This window comes from Oreochromis niloticus, linkage group LG11, assembly GCF_001858045.2.
Source record: "Oreochromis niloticus isolate F11D_XX linkage group LG11, O_niloticus_UMD_NMBU, whole genome shotgun sequence".
NCBI lineage: Eukaryota > Metazoa > Chordata > Actinopteri > Cichliformes > Cichlidae > Oreochromis > Oreochromis niloticus.
Genome location: NC_031976.2, coordinates 36,225,399 through 36,249,318, shown reverse-complemented (window position 1 = coordinate 36,249,318; position 23,920 = coordinate 36,225,399). Strand labels below are relative to the sequence as shown.

The following is a 23,920-nucleotide window of genomic DNA, read 5'->3' as shown; positions in this document are numbered from 1 at the left end:
TCAGTCAGTCTGTGTTGAAGTTAGCAGCTAAAAACTGAGGGATATTCCTTAAGAGATGTAGCTGACCAAAGTTAAAGTTCAACATGGAGAGAGGGAACGCTGGAAAACCCACAGCGTAAAGAGAAGGCTACATATTCTTTTTATCCCCTTAGTGTCCAAATTCAGTTAATGCTTCTATGTTTTGTGTTTTTTGATATCATAATGAGCCATTTTGATGTGTCACAGTGGGGGAAAAATGAAACATTGCTGAACTCACTTTGAGCTCAGAAGACATTGATAATGGATGATGTGATAGTTGCTTGTCCACACCAGCTTGAAGAGATATTAGTTGAGGACAGTTTGGCTGTTTGCTTTGATTTGAAATCTATTAAAATAAAAATCCAATAACTGGTGATTTTTAAAAAATCTATATTCAAGTTTTACTTTATTTCCAAACTGAATAGTGGCATAACAAGCTTTCTGGTAACCAATTGAATTTCTTTTAGGTGTCTTTTTATTCTCTACTAACCCCTGAGAGAAATATCTGGCTCTTTGGCTGCCAAATGAGCTACTATATTCACTAGCTAGTTACTAACTGTGCACAGTGGGCTTTTGCAGCTTTCTTGCTAAAAACGGCTGCCTGCTGCAGCTGAAAACGATGCTTTGAGAGCTGCGGCGAGTAAAAACACTGGGGCAAAATACGCTGTAAAACAGAGAAACTGCAGTGTGTGTTTGTCACTGTGAGTCACCCCTTTCATAAAACGAAAACGCACACAGGTAAATCACTGCTAACATGAAAATTCTGATTTGAAACCACTCCAATGATGGGAAAATTGCAAGTGCTCTCCTCTGCTTCTTTTTACTACTTCACAGTTTCTACTCCACGAAATGATCTGCATTTCAAGAAGGAGAGATCATTTGGAAGAAAACACCAAAATTTATTGTGGAAACGTGAGCATGCAAATTAAAGTCATTTTGGTTAGACTCCGATGAGATGAAACATCACAGAGCAGGGCCACAGATGAAGGTAGGAGATTGGGGTGGATGAGAGCAGGGATGTTGAAACTGAGTAAGAGATGATTTTGTCTGTGCAGGAAAAAACGGAAGTGACGAAGACGAGCCGGAGCAGCAGGAATAGCTCGTATCCAGACAAACAGAGACAGAACGTTCTTTCTAAAACCTGCGCACAGCCCTAAATTCTCATGTTAGTCCTCATTTGTGTCCTCACCACAGGGAACCTTTGACACCAGTTACAATGAGTTTTTGTAGTGTTGCCATAGACTGTATATACAAATGGACAGCTCACCAGCTCTCATCCCAAAGTACAAAAGTACTTTCCAAAATATAACTGAAATAGTTACCATCATTTTGCATTGGAGATGCCTAAAAGTCAGCACAGTAGCCCAACCGGCTTCTGGAATGTCCTTCATTGTCAAAGAGCTAGCTTCATGCTAATTGTTTTCTAGACAAAGGTTATTAGCTTCTAGCTGTTTGTCTTCTGCATCTACATGCATAATAATACCTTGTCCTTGATACCTTGTCTCCACCCACGGTTACAGCTGTGCAAACTCTGGTTGCAAATGAAGTCATTAGTGCAAGGTGGCAGCGTCCTTCCCTCCACATTTTGCCTTTCGTTCTTATTGTCATTGTTTGTGGGTGTTGCACCAAGCAGCAGCTTCTGGAGCCGAAAAGCAAAGCCAAGACAGTGATGCCAAAAATGAGAAAGCAGTCCCTCAAAGTGTCGCTTGAGACTGGCTCCAAGCAGCAGGCAAAATGAGCCCTGTACATTCTTATTATTAATGATTACTAAGACATGCGGACATATGATGTACATTTTGAGTGATAGGAGATGCCACTAGCCGGTAGTCTTCAACTCGGCTAATAGAGTCACAGACATGTTTTTAGTGTTGGTGGCATTTGAATATTTTTTTTTATTTTAATGGCATCTAGTATGGTCACTCCTAGCTGCTCTGATAAACATGGCAAAGGGGAAAGCGCCAACTTTGAGGCATTAAAATGCAGAGTTCACAAAGCAGCGATCATGATCTCTAAATTCATCTTTCATATGCAGTCCGTGTCTTGCAGATTAGGAATTGTGTTTGTGCTGAAACAGGGTGATGACCCACACAGCAAAAAGCAGACTCTTTAGCCTCATTTAGTAGAAAATTAATGTCAGTGTTCAGGAATCGAGACACAGATGTTATTATTGTGTCTTCGGACAGTCTTCCATTTAAATTTTATGTTCTGAATACAGTCCAAACCGGATTAAGACGAGAACACCAGGATACTCAAATGCACGCAAACATACTCATTAAGCACTTTCGTCCCCAGTCGGGAGCAAGTGATTTACAAACAGTCAAATCTTACATTTGATGGACTTTCTAAATGCTCATATTTCATATTTATTGGATATCTGATATCCTTTTAATTCAGTGATCTATATCTGCCTGTCGGGAAGGCCCTATGTACCCGAGGGGATCAGTCGCTGAGGCTTATACTTACTGTGCGTTTTTGCCCATGCTGCTGTGTCATAGTTTCTTATTATCTCCCCCTCTCTGTCTTCTCGCTCCCTTTCCCTTTCTCACTCTCATCCTTCCATCCCTCTTTCCTTTTCCATTGTCTGCCGTGTGAGTAGAAGTTCACTAAGGAGGCCCCTAAAGAAGATTTGGATGTCCTGATTCAGCCCCTGCTGGAGCACTGCAGCTCAAAGAAGATGAACACGTGGCTCGGTATCTGTTCTCTCTTAACAATCTGTCTTCCTATTCTGCTTCGCCCTTCTCTGGTTTTGAGTATCTTTGTCACACGCGGACATATGCGCACACACGTCACTGCCGCTCACTCAGAATTTAACAGGTCTCATATCACAGCCCTCGTCTCCCCCAGCCCCCGCCGCCCCTTACATTTGAGTCCTCTTTTCTCTCCTGCTTTACTCCCTCTTTGCTTTTTGTCGGCCCACGCAGTCCCTCTCTTTCTCTCTCTGTCTGTCTCGCTGCTATCTTTCTTAGCGTGGCAGCTCTTATGAAAGTATAATGGTGCTGAAATTCAAATAATGTGGGTCACAAACTGGGCCATTGCCCCATAGCATTTCCCTTCTCTGGGAAGAAAAGATGGTGCTTTAATATCAGGCGGTGTAAAGAAACAATGGACAGTCTGAATAAGTGTTGAATTTTACTCAGTCACTGATTCTCTTTTCTCTCCGACTCTGACTGGATTTCTTTGTATCCAGCATATTTTTCTCTTCAGTACTATTGTATCAACATTTTTGACTTTACACCTGTGCAGTGTTGTTCCTCCTCAAAGGCCACATTGAATTTATCACCAGCACTTGGTGTTAAGTCAGCATGAGCCCAAAATTGGTAAAACATCCATAAATATCTCAGTAATTTTCCATTAAATACACATAAAATGTGTTTGAGAAACAAACTAAAATAAGACCGGGGGACTAAAGGCCCTTATCGTTGTGTAGCTGGTGATTGGTTGACTTCTGCAAGTCTCTTCCTATGTTGACGTCCCAGAGAGTCCAAAACTGTCTCACTCTCACACTGTTGTCACATTTTAACACACAGAGTACCCCTTTAGTGTCACTTTCCACCATAAACCGTACTGCGTCATCATGATACAATTTTACCAGGTCAGAAAGACTAACTAATCATTTAAAGTCCTCATAAGAAAATGTGAGTTGATGGTTGGCATGATCCCATGACTTTCATACAGCAGTATGGAGTTTTAAGCTTGTCTGGGACTTTTTGTTTCATGTTTCTTCAGGTCTCAGTCACACAGGTCTAGAGACCAGAAGGCAGGGACACCAAAGACATTCTGTTCATTCGCCCAACCTTCATGATTGTACCAAATTCCATTAAATTCATCCAAATTTGAGTAGAATTATTCAATCATTCAAAATGTGATTGACCAAGAAAAGGCTACACTTGTACCTCAAACTAGCTTGCATAGCTAAAAAAAAAGATCTTACTGTTGTAGAAAAGGTCTCGATATCTCCAAAAATGGCTCTTATAGCTCCCACAATGCAACACAACCTTGCCTAATACTTGCACAAACTAAATCTGAGATATCAGGGTGGCAGATTTGCCTCCAGAGGCATTACGCAGCTGTTTTTACAGGATATGTAATGCTTCCTGTTACTAGTAAATTTGCTGTAACATATAAAATTCATGGAGAGCTCACTTTGAAATTAATCGAAGCAGTCATGTCACTATGACTGTATCCTGCAGTGGTATCTAATGGCATACAAGTGAAAGCAAAAACATTCAGGGAAACCGAATCCACAACTACAACTTATCACGTCAGCAGTAAAGACCTAAAGGGTATGCCAAGCTCGGGGACTATGATGGACACTGATCGATCTTACCCGGCGGGTGGATCTTTGTCTCCAAAATAGGCGGACCAGATTTCAGACATTATTTGGATAAACTGGCCAAATATTCAGGATTTAAGTGGCTACTCTCTCGCTTGAAACAATATTAAAATTTAATGACATAATAGCAATCCAAGGACAAAAATTACAACAGCCTCAAGGCCTTCTGTCTCTTATGTTGCTGTTGATCTGAATCAAGCCCATCAACAACCCCCAGTTTCTCCTCCCACCTCAGCATCCTGGAGACGTTCCACTGGAGGGTTTTTTGTTGGTGTTGTTTTCCCTGCATGTGTTCTTTTTCTCCTCTTTGTTTTCTTTACCTGTCACATTTTAGCATCCACTTTGAGAAATATATACAAAATAGTCTTTGTGGCTTCAAAAGCCAAAACTCTTTACTGACAGTTTTCTTGGCCTAAAAAAAAACACGACTGAGGTTTGAGCATGTTTTATCTTTACACACGTGTGTTAATGTTAGTTGAATTAAGTAACTTTGGTTACATACAGTCTCACTATCAGTCAACAAATTTGTATTGCATTAGTCATGAAAACTCCAAATGATTTTATTTTAAATATTTTATTCATTAGATTTTATTTTAGTTTCATTATTTTCTCCATAGTTACTACCAGGTGAAGGGGATGTGTTATTCTTTACATTTGTGTGTTATTCTTTACGTTTGTACCTACGGCACTGGCAAAGGAACAAAACTTGTTGGTTTTATGGTAACGGCCTGTAAAAAGTGATTCATTTCAGACTTTCAATAAATGAGTAAATAAAAGACATAAATAGGTAAACAACACAAAATAAAAAAGAAGAAGAAGAAGAGCAGCAGCTGCAAACTGCAAACTTAAGAATCACCTAATAATAAAGAATCCATTTCCAAACACCATCTGAGTCTGAAAAGCAGCAAATGACACAGAGAAACTTCCATTTTTCCACCAGTTTCACTTGATAACAGACTATCTCGCTGTGTCGCTTACACAATTTCAGGGCATTTTGATGTGAAATTGGTCTTTTGGAAATGAGGAGTTTTGCTTCCAATATCTCCGAATTTAGAGGGAACACAGTGTATATGTGACACTTTACAGGTCTATAACTATAATTCAGCATCAGACTGTCCTGACAGTGTGTGCGTGACACTCTGAGGTAGACGGCTATTATTCCAAAGTATTTCATTTATGGAGAAGGGAAGTGTCCCAAACAGGGGCGTAATTTCCAGGGGGGTTATGACCCCCCCAATAATCAGACCCAACCAATATAACCCACCCAATAAAATTATGAATTATCTTGCTTAAATAGGCTGCTGATTTTCTTTACTCATTTCCATTATTACCAGCAAAATAGTTGCATGTTTAATCATCTGTGAATTTAACCAGATTTATTTATTTATTTAGACAGAGATCTTGACCCCCACAATGTTCAGCACAAAGTTACGCCGAAGGTCTCAAGCTGTCATGTTTCACGTGTTTGCAGATAGTAGTTGATTTTGTTCATAATATGAATGTGTTAATCTGTTTAGGTTTCTTCTGTCATGTAGTCCTTTATTTATTGACTGCCTGACCGAACAAACACACGTGAGATTATGTTCACCAGGAGAATCTTACACTCGAACCGAAATGGAGATTGACTTTCAGAAGCTAATGACCAAACTTATAGCCCCCCCTGACATCTCAGAAGTCCTAATGTTGGCCCTAACTGTCCCTCATAGTGTTGCATTTATTTAATGCACTCCAGCATGCACATATCCCAGAGTGCAGGGAGACACTAAAGAGTCATTTGGTGATGGCTACGTTCACCTTTGGTGTTATCAGCAGACCTTTTCCATTATAGTTTTCCTTTTAGTGTGCATTTACAGTATTTTAAGCTGTATAACAACACCATCACACCCTGATTAAAAACTAAAGCCTGCATTATGTTCTATGTAATGATAATACTTTTTCTGATTCCAATTATTGTATTCTGTTTTTTTGCAGTCAGGGTTAGTATTGTTCACTCGCCAGTCAAGGAAAAAGAAGCTATTTATCTCTAACTGCTGCTCCTCTGCTGGCTTCCAGAAGCTAGCCAATAAGCAGCAATTGGGCTTTCAGGGAGGAGCTAAAACTGCTTGTTACAGCTCTTCAGCTGCATAGCAGGCAGTATGAATATAAATATTTTTTGGGTGTGTGTGTGATTCAGGAAAAGATGCTGAGTCTCAAAATAAAAATGGAAATCAGCATCATATTTAATATTAATATTTTATATATATTATATAAATATTTGCACTTTAAACAACTGCCTCCATTGCATAACGCGGCTGCTTATCTGTACTCACCTCCATCGCCTCACTGTTCTCTCTCTCTTTTCCTTTAGGTGTGGTTTACGGCTACAAGGGTCTGCTGCTGCTGCTGGGCATTTTTCTGGCATACGAGACCAAGTCTGTCTCCACAGAAAAAATCAATGACCATCGGGCCGTGGGGATGGCTATTTACAACGTTGCTGTGAGTCCGTAAAGAAACAGCTCCATCATGCCTAAGCCCATTTCTGGGTGCGGCAGTTTAAATTTTTACAGCTGTCTTGCTTTTGTAGGACGTGGAATAACAAAGTGGCAATAAGTATGGTTTTTATTACTCCGTAGCACAAAATGCCCGCAGTATATCAGCGGGGAGTTAATCAATGCCAGTGGTCCATGATTACTTTGGAGCTGAGATTTTTTTTGCCTTCCAGAAGTTACTTTCCTGCTCGTTCAGCCAGGTAGCTTGGCCAGCTCTCGAGAGGCAATACGTTACAGGTTCTGGTCGTTTATAAAAGTTAATGTCACGGGTAATTTAAAGGAACTCGGCGTAACTTCCAGAAAACTATTGTGATCAGCGATACGTACATCCCTCAAGTAAACTGCAGGCATCATTCTTTAGCATGCAGGATGTGCTTGTACTGTGGCGTGCAAGCTAATATTATTCAAAGCAGTGACAGCATACACAAGATCACGATTATATTACGCTAGCTTCTGCAAAAAAACAAGTGAGAAGGGGCCGCTGACTTACAGGGAGGCAGGGGAGGTAAACTGGCTTGTTCCAGACAGAGAAAGAACTGCGGGATGACATCAGGGCCCGACATAAGATAAATAAGGATTATTATGAATGGTCCTGGAATTAGAAAAAAAATTAGCATGATTGGTCCATATTATGCCTCTATTAGTTGCCCATACATGACTACAATGCTTTGTGTGCACCTACAGTTGGGAGTAAATCTTTAATTCAAATTTTAGCGTCAATTTAGATCCAAAAAGGACGTTAATATTCATCATGTGTATGTATGTATGTTTTTCTCTTACATTCAGAGCCCCCATTGCATTTCTATCCAAATCATTCTGCTGCCAGCTCCAGGTGCTGCCTCATCGTACCTGCGCTGCTATGATACTCTTATTTCAAGTCTTGTTTGCAAAGTGGAAACTCAAAGACATTTCACGGTGAAGTAAATGTTAAATGAAATCAAAAGAATACAAAACAGACTGTTACTGCGCAGCACTCAGATGCACGCCAACCTTATCAGAGTGCTGCAGTTCAGCTTTAGTGCTGGGCATGTACTGCGTGTTGCACAGTGCGGGTAATGCAAAGTGTATCTCTGAGACCGCATGCACAGTATGGAGTTATCCCGTCCCATGGCAGCAATAGGTTTAAAAATGCACCCATTTGGGCACTAAAGAATGGCAGTAAAAGCAGCCGTCAGTCATAAACATTTTTCAGCAGCTGTTAATAGCAAGTGAATCATCTTAAACGCAGGCACCTAGGATGCACTTCACACTGGAATAGCAGCCATTATGTTCACCGTAGCCACTTTAGACAAATTCTTGCTGCCATTTCCTGACACTCTTGACACAGACTAACTTTGGAATTGATGTAAAATGTCTGCAGGAAAAAAAAAAAAGTCGTTTCTGTTGCTTTAACTGCCAGCAGAGTTTTTTTTTCTGTTTTGATCAAGAGAAGGCAAACATTTTTTTTGGTTGCTGTTTTTAACTGACATTTTCCTGCGCTGGCCCGAATCCCCATTAATATATGAATAAGAAAGCTCCCTAATGAGCAGCTGCACATTTATCATCTTATACTCTGTGGATATATAATTAATAAATGGACAGATCTCGCCTCATTTGTCGAGGAGAAGATTTATCATCCATCCATCATTTATGGTTGTTTATGATGTCATTAAATGCAGCTTTGCGTGCCCATTTCGTCCCACGGCCCCGCAATGTGAGTCACGTCTAATGTTGCTATTTTATCTTATAATATTCACATTTCAGTTTTATGACGATGTCAATAGTTAATGGCGTCTGCGAAGGGACCTCCTTCCTCTTTGCTAAGTTGTGAGCTCCAGGCCCTGATGAGATGACAATGTGGAGATTGTCAGCACGCTGTTGCCACTTCAGTCATGACTTTTTAATGCTGTTTTCACATGGGAGCCCTCCCCGGAATGATAAACAGATGCCTGATGCTTTTACGGATGTGATTTTCCTCCCCTCTCATCCTGTCGCTCTCCAACTCTGCTTTATTCTCCACCTCCTGTCCTCCAACCCTACCTCCCTTCTTTCTTTTTACATTTAATCTCGCTCTCCCCTTTGTTCTTACTTCTTTCTCTCTCTCTGTCTTCCTGCAGGTGTTGTGCCTGATCACAGCTCCAGTGACTATGATCCTGTCTTCACAGCAGGACGCCTCCTTTGCCTTTGCCTCTCTAGCTATCGTCTTCTCTGCCTACATCACACTGGTGGTGCTCTTTGTACCCAAGGTGCTCCTGCTCATGATTGACACCTTTTAAGATCCGCTGACATTCATAGTGAAGTGAAACTGAAGGTCAAACATTTCAATTTCAGCATCTTTAGGAACGAGCTGCAGCCTGTAGCGCACGACAACCGCGAACGTCACATTATTCACTCTGACAGCTTTTTGTTTCCCAACTGCATAAACACGCTTTGATGTTTGAGTGTAGCGCAACGTCGGACCGGCTCAAATCATATCTGTCTTACCGTTTCACCATTAAGGTAATAATCTGCGAAATTTCTTGCTGAGAGCTTTTACATTTGTAGCTGCCGTAAACATTTGGAGTAGGGAAAAAAAATCTTCCGCAACAAACAAAGTGAGACATTTTACACGTCTGGCAGTGCTGTGGTTTTTTTTGGGGTTGTTATGAACAGAAGAAGAGCCGCGCGGTGCACATGCTGCAGACAGAAGGAAGAGTGCCGCTTACAGAAATTCAAATTTCATTAACAGAAAATCACAATATCGTCTCCACCCTTTGATTGTCAGGATATTTGTGGGAGCTCACTGCTGTGCAGAGACGGCGCAGCAGCGAGCGCTGAACTTGTCACTAAAGTAAAATAAAAGTCTTCAGTGATGAATAATATTTTTAAGCCTTTAGAGAAATGTGAGTGATTTGGCTGAGAGGGCTGCAAATATTAAAGATTTTTTATTAGGGGCTCTGAATAGATGCATTATTCATTGGGCGCAGGGTAGCCGGTCTCAGCCCTGATTTTCTTCTTTATTGAATTCCTGTCTCTGCGACGGTCCAGATGCGGCGTCTCATCACCCGCGGCGAGTGGCAGTCGGAGCAGCAGGACACCCTGAAGACCGGCTCGTCCACCAACAACAACGACGAGGAAAAGTCCAGGCAGCTGGAGAGGGAGAACAGGGAGCTGCAAAAGATCATCCAGGAGGTGAGGACGCATTAAACAGATGCACACATTATTATTATTAAATGTGCACATCATACGGAACATATTCCAGTTTAACCTGGAGTTCACCCGTGATGGCGATAGAAATACTACACACACACGTAAAAAATCATTGTACAGATATCTTATGTACTTCATTTATTATGTATGTTTATGTGGCATGCTGAGTACTGAGAGTGCTGCATGTATAAACATGGATATGCTGTAAGATGTTAAGCTGGTTCCCATGTGCATAGAAATGCTCTTACCCTGCACGGTAATTAGATGCATGTGGAAAATTCCTTTTAAGTGTATTTGTGTGTTAGTGTGTCGGAATCATTATAAATCAATAAACGCATGCTCACTCACTAATCATAGACAATAGAAATGATGGATATAAACACTGTGATGGTGCCATTTCACTCCTGCTATGAAGCATTTTCACCATCACAGTCTGCACACTCATTGGCTAACAACTTGTGATTGACAGCTCATTAGCCAATGAGCTTCCTCAGATAATCTTTGTTTTTAATTATATTAATGACTAAGTTAACTTAGCATGTTATTGAGTATAAAACTAGTGCCTAAGACCCTTAAAGGCTAGCTGCTCTCTCTAATTGGAAAACTTGGCACTTTTTGTTGGGTTCACTTTTCAGACCTGAAAGCTACGTCCATCATTAAAACGCTCTTTGTCCTGCCGCGATTCTATTCGTATGGAAACACGTTTACCTCGGGGTTGACCAGCAAAGAGTGAAGCTGTTTTCTTAGAGAAGCCTGACAGCTAAAGCAAAAAAATCTGAGGATTTTCAACCAGAGAAACTGAAAAATAAAGAAAAACAAAAACAGTGTCAGAGGCCAAAAAAGGCAGAGTTTTGATAATGGTTAAAGTTAAAGGGGAAAAACTCTGAAGCTCCGGTTGCACTGACTGAGGAGGTGAGTGTTGCGTTCCCTGAGACACAGACTGTGGCTCATCTGATCTTTCAGTCTAAAACTCAATTATTAGAAAACACAGCTGCCACAGAGCGAGTGAGGACTTCCAGCAAAGACTGAAGTTTCTTTAGTTTTTAATGACTGTGATTTTAAACGCTAATGGGAACAAATAAAGTAACCTGAAACCTTAAAACTACAGTAATAACAATATTATGTAAGTTTTAGTGACAGGTAGTGAACGGGTTGTCTGTTGCTTTATGTTTTAAAAGTAATCCAAAGCCTGCACCTCTGCACTTATTAAATTCATGTTTGGTTTAATTCTTTATTGTTATTTTTATTTCAGTTTCAAAAACTTTAATTATGGTGATAAAATTATTATTGTTGTTGTTAAATTTAAAGATATGTTTTTACTTTTTCTCGGACAGCTTGGTCTTTGAGCGATCTCTAAATGTGATCATGTTGCACAGAGTGAACCATTTACTGTCCCAGTGAGGATGTGTTACCTTATTAGGAATCTGTGCATTTTCCTGGTAGTTCTGACAATTTCAGAAACAAAGATATGAATGAAAAAGAAGAAACAACTAGTTAAACATTATAATAATTTTATTGTTGCTGTGGTGATTTTCCCGCTGTTTCCCTAAACCTTTTTGGAGGTAATCAAACATTCCTGTACGCTGGGAAAATCCTGCCACTGGAGACGGGAGTTTCAGTTATCGTGTTTGTTTTGCTGTCATCACTGGTAATAACAGCAAAATAACCATTTTGTTTTTATGTTATTTCTGGCTCCCCTTTCTTTATAAGTAACAATTAATTTCATTATTGGTTAATCTGCTGACTACTGTAGTGACAGTTTCAGTTTATTCCAGCTTTCTATATTTAACTTTATTAGATCTGCGGTGGCTCACTGGGTTATGTTATGTGGCTTTCTGCCAACTCCTTGTAGATATTTAGGGAAGTTTCAGAGAATATTTTAGAGGAAGTAGCACAAGTTCCCTGCAGGTTTCTATGAATTATATAAAACATTTTGTTTAAGGTTAAATGTGCTTTTTCAACCTGCAAGGGGAAATTTCTACGTTAAAGCAGCAACAATTGTTAAAAAAAAAGTGCCTGAGTGTGACATTTTACTAACAGCACTAATAAATATAAAAAAACATAAGCAGTGATATAACAGCAAAAAAGTCAAATTTTATTTAAACACAGAATATTCAGTCTCACTGAAATTAAATCCTGGAATGACCAGGAGGCTAATTTGCTATGTTCTTTGGGGATCGCCATCCAGGGACACTTGCTGGGTGAGCTAATCAACATGCATATTCATCCACACATGCTGGTTTGTTTACTTAACCGTCACAATAACCATGAACCTGTAATAACATCTTCTGATATCTTGTTTTGTCACCCAAACAGTCCCAAAGATATTTCAGTCACATAAAACACACAAGCTAAGAAGCTGAAAAAAATGTATTTCACTGGGAACATTTCTGAAGCCGTTGATCAGATATCAGAGTTGCTTTTCACTGTGATTTATTTTTAATCAGTTTAATCATTATTTTTAAAATTTACTTATTAACCTATAGAGACAGAATGCAATTACGTCCTGTCCACACCGGAGGGAAAAAAATTAATGGCTCTCTCTGGCTTTGTGTTGTGTGAAGGTGACTCCTTGTCAATTCCATCTGCAAGCAAAAAATGGAAAATTACTAAAAGCTGCTGCGTGGTGGAATCCACCACCAACAGAATGAGGAACCCAGAAATGTGATTTTTTTTTTATGAACTTTGTAATTGGAAAAAGTTTCAGGAGCACCAAGTGAGACGAGACGTCGGCAGAAAGAAAGGGGTTGTTTATAATCCTGACACTCAGGATGTGAGGGGTTTATCAAAAAGTAATATGAATAAATTACTAATTTACTTCCCGAAGAAAGTAATTTGTTACTTTTGTTACATTACTTCTGAATTTCTCTGCATTATTGCCCAACTTACATTTTCACATAATTATTAGTTAACAGTATCAAATTTCAGCCACTGACACTACAATAACCCTCTGACAAACCCAAACAGCCAGTGCTGAGTTTTCATTGGCCATCCCCTCATAGTTATTTTTCTGAACACCAGATAGATTTTAAGTTAGATTCTCTAAAGTCCTGCACAGTATGGAAAAGCACTTCTCCTATCCCCGTCAACCTGTGGCGAAATCACATAATCATGCCAAATCATACCTAATTTAAACTGACGGTTTAAAAATGATGTGTTTAGTTTAATGTTTTCTCTCCAGGACAGTGACTGCAACGATCCTGAAACAAATGGCTCAACATTAGGTAGCTAGCTAACATTAGCTAACTAGCATTCTTCATTGCTTTCACTATCAGGTGCAGCAGGTCATACAACAGAAAAATTGTGCCTCCAGTTTTCTTGTCTCAAAGTCAAAAAGTTTATTTTATTATTTTATTTTCACATTTTGTTCTACATCATAAATACTTTAGTAAATACCCCGCTTGTGAATTTTGAAACCTTTGTGTATCCCAGAGAAAGTGTTCATTAATAATCGACTAAATAAGAATACAGAAGTTATCTGGGAAATTCTGCATCATCATAAATGTCAAGTTATGTGACCTGGTGCAAGGTCTAGTGATCACATCGCTTCAACTAACTGACCTCGATTATCCCACTAAGCAAAACGATTTGGCGTCAAAACTTTTATTTTGCACACAGTTTATTTTCTGCAGTAAACCAAAGCCCACATGGAAAAATCCCACAGTTTTTGTTAAGGGAACCCAGGCAGTTTTAACTTCATGGTTGGCCACCCGAAAAGCTTGTAATTTGTTTGTGTTTTTCTTCTTCTGAGAGTTGATATAAAAATCTGTGACAGGCTTGTGCTGCAGTTATACAGAGTGTCAGTCGCGAGCTGATGTTCTGGCCGCCGGGGCTGTGTGCCGATCACATGACAAATATCTGCTCTAGATCATCGGAGGAATGTTTCATTTTGTAACTGCAGACTCTGGTTGTGTTTTCAGAAAGAAGAGAGGGTTTCGGCACTCCGCAATCAGCTGGCTGAACGACAGGCTCTACGCAACCGCCGCCGACCCTCCACGGGCCAGAATCAGAACCACAATGCCCCGCCTCCTTCGTCTCAGCCAGATCCCAAGTCCCTGCTCCCTCCGCCCGGCTATCCCAACCCAACCACGGACAATCATTCCCTCCCACCTTCCTTCTCCAACTCCTCCAACCTCTACCCAGCAGACAGCAAGATGAGCCGCAACCACTGTCACAACAGCCAGATCCCACTGCTGTATAAATAGGTGAAACACGGGAGGGCTCGGGTGGGGGAGGCGCACACGGAACAGAACAGCACAGCACAGCACGAGACACTGTGAGTTTCACTTGTTTGGGCAACGAGCACAGCGGAGTAGTGACACTGTTTTAAAACATGGCGTGGAAGCTGAAATGAGTACACAGGAGTGCTTTATACTCGGGGAGAGTCACACAGGTAACACCCATCCTCTAAGTTTTGATCTCACTGTGTTCAACCCAGAAACACGGCACACGCGGTGGCTCGACGTGGCGACAAGCACATCTAAGACAGCAGCACACGACGTCTTTTTCAAAGATCAAGTGAACAATAGTCTCTTAATCATTCCGCTCCCTCATTCGTTATCTGGTTTCGTTGTGGAGACGCAGTGTCGAGGATCTTCAAAGGATGTGTTTGTGTCTTTGCTATATCGTCTCCACATTTTGTCTCTCGAGTTCATTAACTAGACAGACATGCGGTAGTGATTTATATTGGTCTGTAATATTTGATTGTTTTGTCATAGAGTTGTTGTTCTATTCTCTGTTAAGCTTTCAGGAGAGTTGTGAAAACTGAAATTTGCAAAGGGACAAAGCAATGTACAGTTTTGACTTTTTTTTCCCTCTAGTGTTTCCTCTAAAAGCAGCCGAGAAGCTCAGAAGCGAAAATGTGCATTATTAAACAGCCATAATTTTAAAAGGCCAGGGAGCTAAGCATGCATGGATGTCTGTTGTCAGGACTGTGTTCAAGTACAAAACTGCATTTTAATAAGCTAGTTCCTTATTAGACCCATGTTGAAGGAGACAATGATCAAAGTTGCTGATGAATGAGGACAGTTTTGATAGCTTTGGGGTTTGAAATCATATTTTACAATGTTTTTTTTGTAAAATATGATGTTTGTGTTTATTTATCAGTACAGTACAGTAGGAGACATCGAGTCACATCAAGCCTGCATGTAATGTATCTTGCAGATATTGTCATCTACAGTCCTTCAGGGTCGTCCCCTTGTGCACCTCTGGATCAGCACTGCTGCTGACGCTATATTCAAATCCTCACCATTTGGGGCCCTTAGCTTCAGCACTGGGGCCAAACACCAATTTTCAGTGGAAATACACTCAGTGTGCAAGACAGCAAGTAGTCCAGGAGTGTCAGGGGTGCAAATATCACTCCTCAGACGTTCACGAGGAGTGATATTTTCCAAACATTTAAAAGGTTAAACACACCAAATCTTTTGCCCAAGTTCTGTCATCGTTTAAACACATAAAAGATTAAAGACCGTGACATCGCCTCCCGAGGGTCAGCATTACTGTTCTGATACGTGGAAGTACATATATGAGGTTGAATGGTTCTCAGATAGAGAATGGAAGTGTTCCAGATGCGCACAAGGAGACTGCGTTGAATGGGAAATCAGACAAATTTAAGTCAAGTTTGATTTTTATCTGTGGAGTCCTGGAAATATTTGATATGAGCAATCGCCATCACTTACCATTTTCTATCGAAAAATGATGACCAGCGCCCAGCTGTCTATTCTGGCTGCCTAATTTCACGGGGGTACAGTTACCCGTCATCCAGATTCTTATACAGTCTACAAAACTCGAGCCATCCAAATTCCAATGTACTTAATAGAAGCATAGTCTGTACTTTCTGCCTTTTAAAAATCAAAACCACTTTATGTTTCGACGGCAGTGAGACTTTGAGGGCTTCTGTGATGGCTATTACTGTAGATATGCAGAGAAAGCACAATTTTTTTATACCTGTAAATCTGTTACCCGTCATACTTGTAAACTTAGTTTTTTGTGTCGTATGTATACATACATGAATTTTTTCCTTTTTCCCACAGACGATTGGGAATGAAGCTAATTTATTTTCTTCATTTTTTGCCCTCGGCTAAGTCGTGAAAGCATCAATGAAGGACTTAAAGTAATGTGACATAGTGTATTTATTCGGCAGTTAATGCGGATGTACTATTTCATTCATGAGCTATTTCCAGATTTTATAAAACAATGACGCCTGAATGACGCTGTTAGCAGATAACACAACACTTTGTCAAATATTTTTAAATATCTGTAAATCACAGTGTGCACTTTAAACCGAACAAACGATTCCGCTCTGTGTCGCTGTTACTCGGTTTAGCTCAGGGTTTGGGGGAGGACCGTCACAGTCAACTTAAATGAATGAAATAGGCCATATTTATTAACTGTGCAGTACCTTGATCACTTGATAGTGTAGTATATGAATGCAGAAATTACTTCAGAAATGTTCTATTATCTTGCACATATATAAGAATATACATGGATTTGGGGATATTTGTATTCACTATATCTAAGATCTTAAATGTTAATATATTTCAGAGTATGTGTATGCAGATATATGGGTACCATAAATAAAATATTTGTTTTTTCACTGGGTATTTCTCGTGTTTTAATTGATATGTTTCAAATAAGTGGACATATTATATAGATTGTTTTATGTGCATATTCCAAAGGTAAAGCACATGTTTGCTCATGTTTGCACTATCCACTAGATGTCACCAGTTATTTGTTGTTTTTCTGATTTGCTCGAGCTGTTTTGACCAATTAATGTGTCCAAGTGAAACTTGATATTTGTCTCTAGGTCAGCTCTGCAGGACTCAAAAGACCAAATAAACCCAGAAGAAAAGCTCATTAAACAAAAGCTAGAAGCAAAATTTGACACGATGACCAACTGTAAAGCCCAGTGGGAACCTCATTACCGAGACAATGAGTGGATGTTTGCCTTGCATATGAAACAAAAGTAGACAAATTGCTCCCAAGTGCGTCCGTTATTTGTATGATGTGTGTTTATCGATGATGACAGTCTGACAAACCCAGCTGTGCCACAGTCCCATGATCCCTCATCTCGCACAGCTTCCCGTTCCGTCTTTTTTCAGCTGACTGAAAGCAAGGTATGTGGTAATGCACAGGGAAAGGGTTGGTGTAGAGAACGAGAGAGGCTTTAGAGTGTGTGTGTGGGGGTGGCTGCCATTGGGGAAAACCCACTCTGAGCTGAGGCTTCTGTGGGCCTCCACCTGACACAGCACTCAGCAAGAGGCAGAAAAAAAGCAGGAAATTCCCCTCCACTTGTGTGATCTAACAAAGGAAGTATTTGCTGGCTGTGGAGGAATTTCGTAGCAGCTTTTGCCAACTACAGTGTGGGTGGGTGTGGGTGTGTGTTTGTGTGTGGGTGTTTGTGTGAGGGGGTGGGGGGCTGCAGCACCAGCTGGACAAACTTCTAACTATTAGAGGAGACCATTCTCTGTAGTTTTCTGCATTTTTATTCTTTTCAAAACTTATATAAATACTTTTAAAGCCCCGGTCCCAGTGATTTAAATACAAATAAATACAAATAAATACATACACGCTATGACAGCACCTCTGTATCTTAACTCTTGAGCCAAAGAGCTACGTCATCATCTGATACAGCAGAGGAAATCTAGCCTAATACAATCTCAGGTCAGTATAAATAATATGTCAAAAGTGCCTAAAGTAGAAACAATGTTGCAAACTGTTACAGTTTATATAGTTTTCAAAAATCAGCCTAGCGTTTTCAGCTAGAAATTTCATCTCCATTGAGATTTCAATATTTAAACATCACCATGTGGATGAAATAAAAAACTATATATACACATAGTTTTTAAGCCAAAACATCTGGCTCTGTGCAGCTTTTCTGCTCAAAGCAGAGAGTCATTTCAAAGTGCAAACACGCCAAAGAAGGTCCTTCCTTCGTCAGTCTCCAGCTCTGATAGCTGGTTGGTTTCCGTCCACAGCGTGTCTCCTTCGTTCAGCTGAAACACAGCGCCCAGGTAAATGGCGTTGTACCAGCCGTGGTCTGAGAAGCTATCCTGAATGGTGTCTTGGCATGCCGACCTCAGGGCGCTCATCAGAGTGGAGCTGCTTCCCATAGACTCTGAGTAGCGCCAGATCCTGTGGCTGAGAATTGTGAGGCTTTTTTCCTCATCTTCATTTTCGTCAGTATTCCCGCAGATCACTCTGAAGGACGCCTGGCTGTAGACGAAGTACAGGCCAGTGTGTGGGATGATGATTTTATTGGCCTCCAGCTTGAAGCCGCCCTGAGCAAACGCCTGGCCTTGACCATTCCTCCACTCCAGATGACCTTTTGAGTCGCTGCCTGCAAGTGAAGATCAGAAACGTTACAGCCTTGAAATACCTGAGTGTGAATTACTGACAGGTTTGTTATTTGGAGAGCAGAATGAAGTATTGACTGAAGCCAGTAAATAACTTATGGGACTTTCTTATAGCGCTCTTGGTTTCAAAAAAGAAGAGAGCTACCAATACCACAGAGGGAGAAGAAAAACTCAGAAAAGCTCCTCTGAAGGCCAAGATTATGATTTGCTGAGGACCAAATCAAGGTAAGCGGTGACTCACCTTCTAGATGGATGGCTGCCTTGGCTTTGCTGCTGATCCGTTTTAGCGTGGAGTGGGGCTCTGAAGGAAGGAACACAAATGTGAGCTTGTCTCAAATAATCCACAAAGACTCAAATATAGCTCTGAAAATCTCTCATAAGCACCCATGTGTATAATCACCTGTTTTGTCGCCAGTGTTCTTCGCCTTTAGTGCTTCTGGCTGTCCTAATTGTGTCTGCATGGAGGAAAAAAGAATGATTAGATATATATATATATACACACAAACACACACACACAAGGTTTTGAAAGACTTTTCATCATACTCTAAAAGATGAGATGCTCCTTACCATCCTTTCTGGCCTTGTATTCCAGTACCAGGCAAACAGCAGGACACCTGCTAAACAAAGAGCCACGACGACGAGGACGGCGCACACTTTCCATATCCACTCTGCAGGTGATTTCTTCTCAACTAAAACTACAGTCTTCGCCTCAGGACCAGCCTCGACGTCAACTGGTGTGGTTGTGTATGCAACCATGCTGTGCACAAAGCCTCTGCTGTCTGCTCTTTAAAGAAATCCAGAAACCGAACAGTTGTCTGTGTCTTCTGTGCTGACACTTCTCTCTTTGAGTGTGCTGTTTGTGTTAAGAGTGAACTTCTGCCAGAGAGCCTGTAGTATTTATGCAGCTGCAGGGGAAACTCCAGTGATGTCACCGTGTAAGTGGAGACAGCGCAGCAGCAGCAGCGGTGGCAGCAGCGCAACTGGGGTCATGGAGAAAGGAGAGTGAGAGGGAAAGAAAAGTCACAGAACTTTTGTGGAGTGTCACCGCAGGAGTTATGGTTTCAGGATGGGAAAGTGGTTGATGGCGACTTTTGGTTTTCTAAAAAAATTATACACACAGATATTCAGGCGCACACACGATGCGAGACAGACACAGAGTTACACCACACTGTGTCTGAGGTTAACTCGTACAGCTCACCAACATTTTGAGGTCAGACCAGATGTTTTAAAGAAAACCAGAAAAGGGACAATATATATACAACCTCCACCCCACCGAGACTCATACAAACATTTAGTAAATTCTTCACAGTTCACTGACATGATAGCTTATCTCCAAATCAAATCTACACATTTTTCTCTGGCATGTAGTGCCGTTCTAGTAACTAGAGAGAACTCTAGCTTGCCTTTACCTTGTATATCACAAAGTATTATTTTGCTCAAAGCTCTTTTGAGAAAAGGGAGCCTTTCACTCAAAAAAGTACATTCATGTTGTTGTATTCATGAACGCTGTATTCTTTTACCCATAGACTGTATATAAAAGATGGACACAACTACCACAAGGTCTCGTTTTTGCCATGTAGGTTTTTTTTCAAGCTATAAGTGGCCATTATTTGCCCAGAGGGTGGTGTGCTAAGTTCCGAGTTTCAACTAAACCGCTTACTGAACTACATGGCAGTCTCTAGTGGCCATTAGAGAAACTACAGTTTTGCGGACTTCCTCTTTTGGAGTCAATTTTCTGCCACGGAAGTTGCATGTTATTCTTGCTGTACCAAAAAACATGCACAAAAGCCCCGACTGTGTAGAAGACACGGTCTGTCTACTCATGATAAGAGGCTTGTTCTTGTGTGACAGGCTGTAAACACTGAACCATTCTCGCCCAGCTGACCCATGATGCTAGCTGGTTACATCTGTTTCAGTTGTTGGATGCAGAAAGTACATAAATGGTACCTAAAAATGCCAATTAAAAAGGTTTAATTGGCATTTTGAGCACCTTGCAGCAAAAATGTTGCCATGCAGAGAACTCATTGTCCACAACAGCAATGTTTCCTATGAAGAAATTTGATATATTTTTAGCACATTATCAGTTCATTTTCTATTACATCATCCTACAATATTTACACCTGGCTGGAACTCTTTTACAGTGTGCTATAAATCCATAAATGCTAAATATAGGTGGAGCGCGGAAGCGTTATTTCACTTCTTTATCTTTACAGCACGAGCGAAAGTTCAGCACCTGAAGTGTAACCATGAGAGGCACATACAAAACGTCATTTGTGATGAAAGTTCAAAAGGAATTTTCACAAGACATTTGAGTGTGTAGAAATTTGAAAGTAGATACATTACAAACAAAACACCTGGATTATAAAGTGAAACAGAAGCTCAAGTAATCCATTTCTATATGTCATACATGAAGTATCTTCTGGGATTTTGGAAGACTTTCTCTTCTTTTCCTTATGACATATGGTGTTAACACAGCATTTGTTTCTGAAATTACCTCAGTTTAAAAAAAGAAAACTGAAGCAGAGAAAAAAAAAAACTTGGCAGCTCTCTACTTTCTCTTTTAGAACTGAAAGGTGATGCAACTCAGTTCAAGACACTCCACAAAGTGTCTTTTTACACTTCTCCTTCTTTGTCCTGCTGTTCCCATTTCACTTTCTCACCTGACTTTCTTTGTTTGAGACACAACGGCCAAGTGTGGGCTTTTTGTCTTCACATGCCTCAAATGTCCAGCAAGTTCTGTTTTCATTTGACTGTGTTTTTCTTAAACACTCGTCTGGTTTCCCTTGTACTGTCCCGATTGACCAACACGATTTTAAAGAAGCAGTGAGGATTTGTCACGTTTGAAGTTATCACCTGTGTTTTTGATAAACTGCACATTATGAATGATCATATTGTTTAGTCAGTATCATAAAAAACTTAAAACATAAAAGTAGAAACCTGCAAGGCAAAAGTGGAAACACCAAAAGTTGCAGTTCCTCTAATGGCCACTTAATGCTGGCTGCAAAAGTGAGTAAATCCCCACAGATTCACATGTTGAAATATTTTGTTCTTAGAGTCAATTTTACATGATAATTCTCTTCAGTTTTATTCATACAGCGCCAAATCACAACAACAGTCGCCTCAAGGCGCTTTATATTCTAAGGTCGACCTTCCAATAATACATACACAGAGAAACTCAACAATCATATGACCCCCTATGAGCAAACACTTTGGCGACAGTGGGAAGGAAAAACTCCCTTTGAACAGGAAGAAACCTCCAGCAGAACCAGGCTCAGGGAGGGGCGGGGCCATCTGCTGCGACCGGTTGGGGTGAAAGAAGGAAGACGGGACTAAAGACATGATAATAATTGTATGAGAATTTATTTTAAAAAGCAGAAGAAAAAACTCACTTTTGAAGTCACTGAACTAGACATCTTGACCACGTGTTCTCTCGCTGCCTTTTGGAGCAATTTAAGCTGGACATACACTGTGCGATTTTTTTTTCAGTTGCGTTATTCAGCTCCTGCTCAAACTGTACGATTGACTCACAGGGGTGAGAAGTTCGTAGGTCACGATGCAGGGTCTCACACTATACAGCCCGATGCTCTGATGCGACCTGAGTGCTCACACTGTGCGTCCATAACATGAAGCTTATAACACAAAATCTGTCTCTCGCTCTTCCTCTCTCTCTTTCACTCACACAGACACTCACACACCACCATCAACTTTGCTAAATTGCTAATGAAAAACATTGACCAGGCGGCTGCAATTGATGAGCTTGCCAAAGTTCTACAAGTTGTGCCTCCATCACTTGTGTCCAGATCACACGCTGCACTGCCGTGCTGCTCCGTCTTTCCACTTCCATTTCGGTGTGCGTGTGCGCAGTGTGAGAGGCTGCGTTGACACCCTCACGACGACCGACAGGATTTCAAACAGGTTTGATTTTCTTACAACCAAACGATTGATGATTGGGAGCTGGTCGTAAGGTGTTAATCACTTCTCATTACCCCGTGTATACTATACGATGCACGACACACGATTAAGGCGAAACTCGGGCGATCGCCAAAACAGTCGCAGGACTGAAAAATCGTCTCAAAATGAGCCAAAAATCGCACCGTTTATGGCCAGCTTAAAATTAATTGACACATAATGTTGCTTGCTGTGAGTTACAGCTGATCCAATAAGTGATGTTTGTTTTGCTAATTAAGCTTGCTCGCATTAGCTTATGCGTTAGCACTTCATCATCTCTTTAAAACAAATTTCGGAGCTTAAATGCTCATCAAGTCAGTTCAGTTCAGTTTGTATAGCACCAAATCACTTTAGATTGTAAGGTGAAGCCCCCACAGTAATAGACAGAAAACCCCAGCAATCAGACAACCCCGTATGAGCAAGCATTTGGTGACTTTGGCAGGAAAAACTCCCTTTTAACATGAAGACACCTCCAGCAGAGCCAGGGTCAGGAAAGGTAAGCCATCTGCCGTGACCCCTTGAAGGGTGAGGGGAGGAAGACTTTAGATTAATAATAACTACTAATTAAATGCAGAGTGGTGTATAAAAACTCAAAGAGTGAAAAAATGTGAGTCAAGAAGAGCTACTCAGTGTCTCATGGGAAGCCCCCAGCAGCCTAGGCCTATTAAAATGTAACTAAAATCATCTAAAATGAACTCATATCAGTAAGAGTTTGGGTAGCTTGCCACGCTGACTAAATTTACAGGAGGCACAAATTAGTGGCTCGGCCCCTGGGGTTGGTGCAATGAGCTACTGCTAAAGTACCTAAATAGTTTTTGTGCGTGGTTGTTGTGGGAGATCCCAAAGATGTTTCAAGTAGACCTTATTAAAATGATGGCCACATTTGGCATAAGGTTTAGAAACTGTATAGAGAATTCAAATTCTTTGTAGTCTTTAGTAAAATGGCTCCGATGATTTTCATGCAAAGCCTATCGGTGGATTTCAGGTGGATGTCAGATTTTTAGAACCACCTTTTCATTACAGCTAACCGTCTTTGACACCAAACCTGCTGAACAGTTGCCACCCTGTCCCAAACAGGACTTTATTTGTATTCGTATTTGTTTTGTAGTCATTTAGGTTTTTTGTGTGGGTGCATTTGCGGTTTGGGATCTTTTTTTGGTGCTCGGTTTTTGTCACTTTGCAGTCATTTTGTGTCTCGTGGCTTTTGCGGTTACTTTTCTCTTGTTATATTAGATCTCTGTGGTGACCTTTGATTGTCGTGATTTTGTGTTTTTTGTTGCTGTGTATGTATCTAGTAATTCTTATCTATATTTGGTTGTTTTTCCAACTTTGTGACAAGGTTATTGTAGTTAACTAAAACAAAACTAAAACAAAAGTAGAACTGAAGTAAAAAAATTTTTTAAAAGACATATGACAAAAAAAAAAAACCTAACTTGGAAAACTAACTGGCATAAAATGGAACCAACTCAATCAGTTCTGTTTTTTTTATTGTCATACCTGCACTAATTTCTTTTTGAGCTTTGCCTCCGACACACGTCCTTCATATGCAGGAAGACTAAGGCCAAATGTAA

General features: G+C 40.6%; 2 protein-coding genes across 7 annotated transcripts in view; one reads left to right on the top strand and one right to left on the bottom strand.

Moving 5' to 3' along the window:
• gabbr1a (gamma-aminobutyric acid (GABA) B receptor, 1a) overlaps positions 1-16,642 on the top strand; it is a 128,022-nt gene extending 111,380 nt beyond the window's left edge. For 3 of the 6 annotated variants that reach the window (XM_005456070.4, XM_005456071.4, XM_025911810.1), the window contains 5 exons: positions 2,615-2,708; positions 6,699-6,826; positions 8,976-9,104; positions 9,886-10,029; positions 13,968-14,252. In XM_005456070.4, the coding sequence (XP_005456127.1) occupies positions 2,615-2,708; positions 6,699-6,826; positions 8,976-9,104; positions 9,886-10,029; positions 13,968-14,252 (780 nt within the window). Of the gene's footprint in view, positions 1-2,614; positions 2,709-6,698; positions 6,827-8,975; positions 9,105-9,885; positions 10,030-13,967 lie in introns of those variants that run through there. The other 3 variants (XM_003451260.5, XM_005456072.4, XM_005456073.4) reach the window with 3 other exon arrangements.
• An 871-nt stretch (positions 16,643-17,513) lies between these two features.
• Positions 17,514-19,271, bottom strand: tnfb (tumor necrosis factor b (TNF superfamily, member 2)). Its single transcript, NM_001279533.1, is given in 4 exon segments — positions 17,514-18,385; positions 18,643-18,702; positions 18,802-18,856; positions 18,969-19,271. Coding segments are annotated over 4 exon segments (744 nt in total). The 5' UTR covers positions 19,158-19,271; the 3' UTR covers positions 17,514-17,945.
• Positions 19,272-23,920: the final 4,649 nt, after the last annotated feature.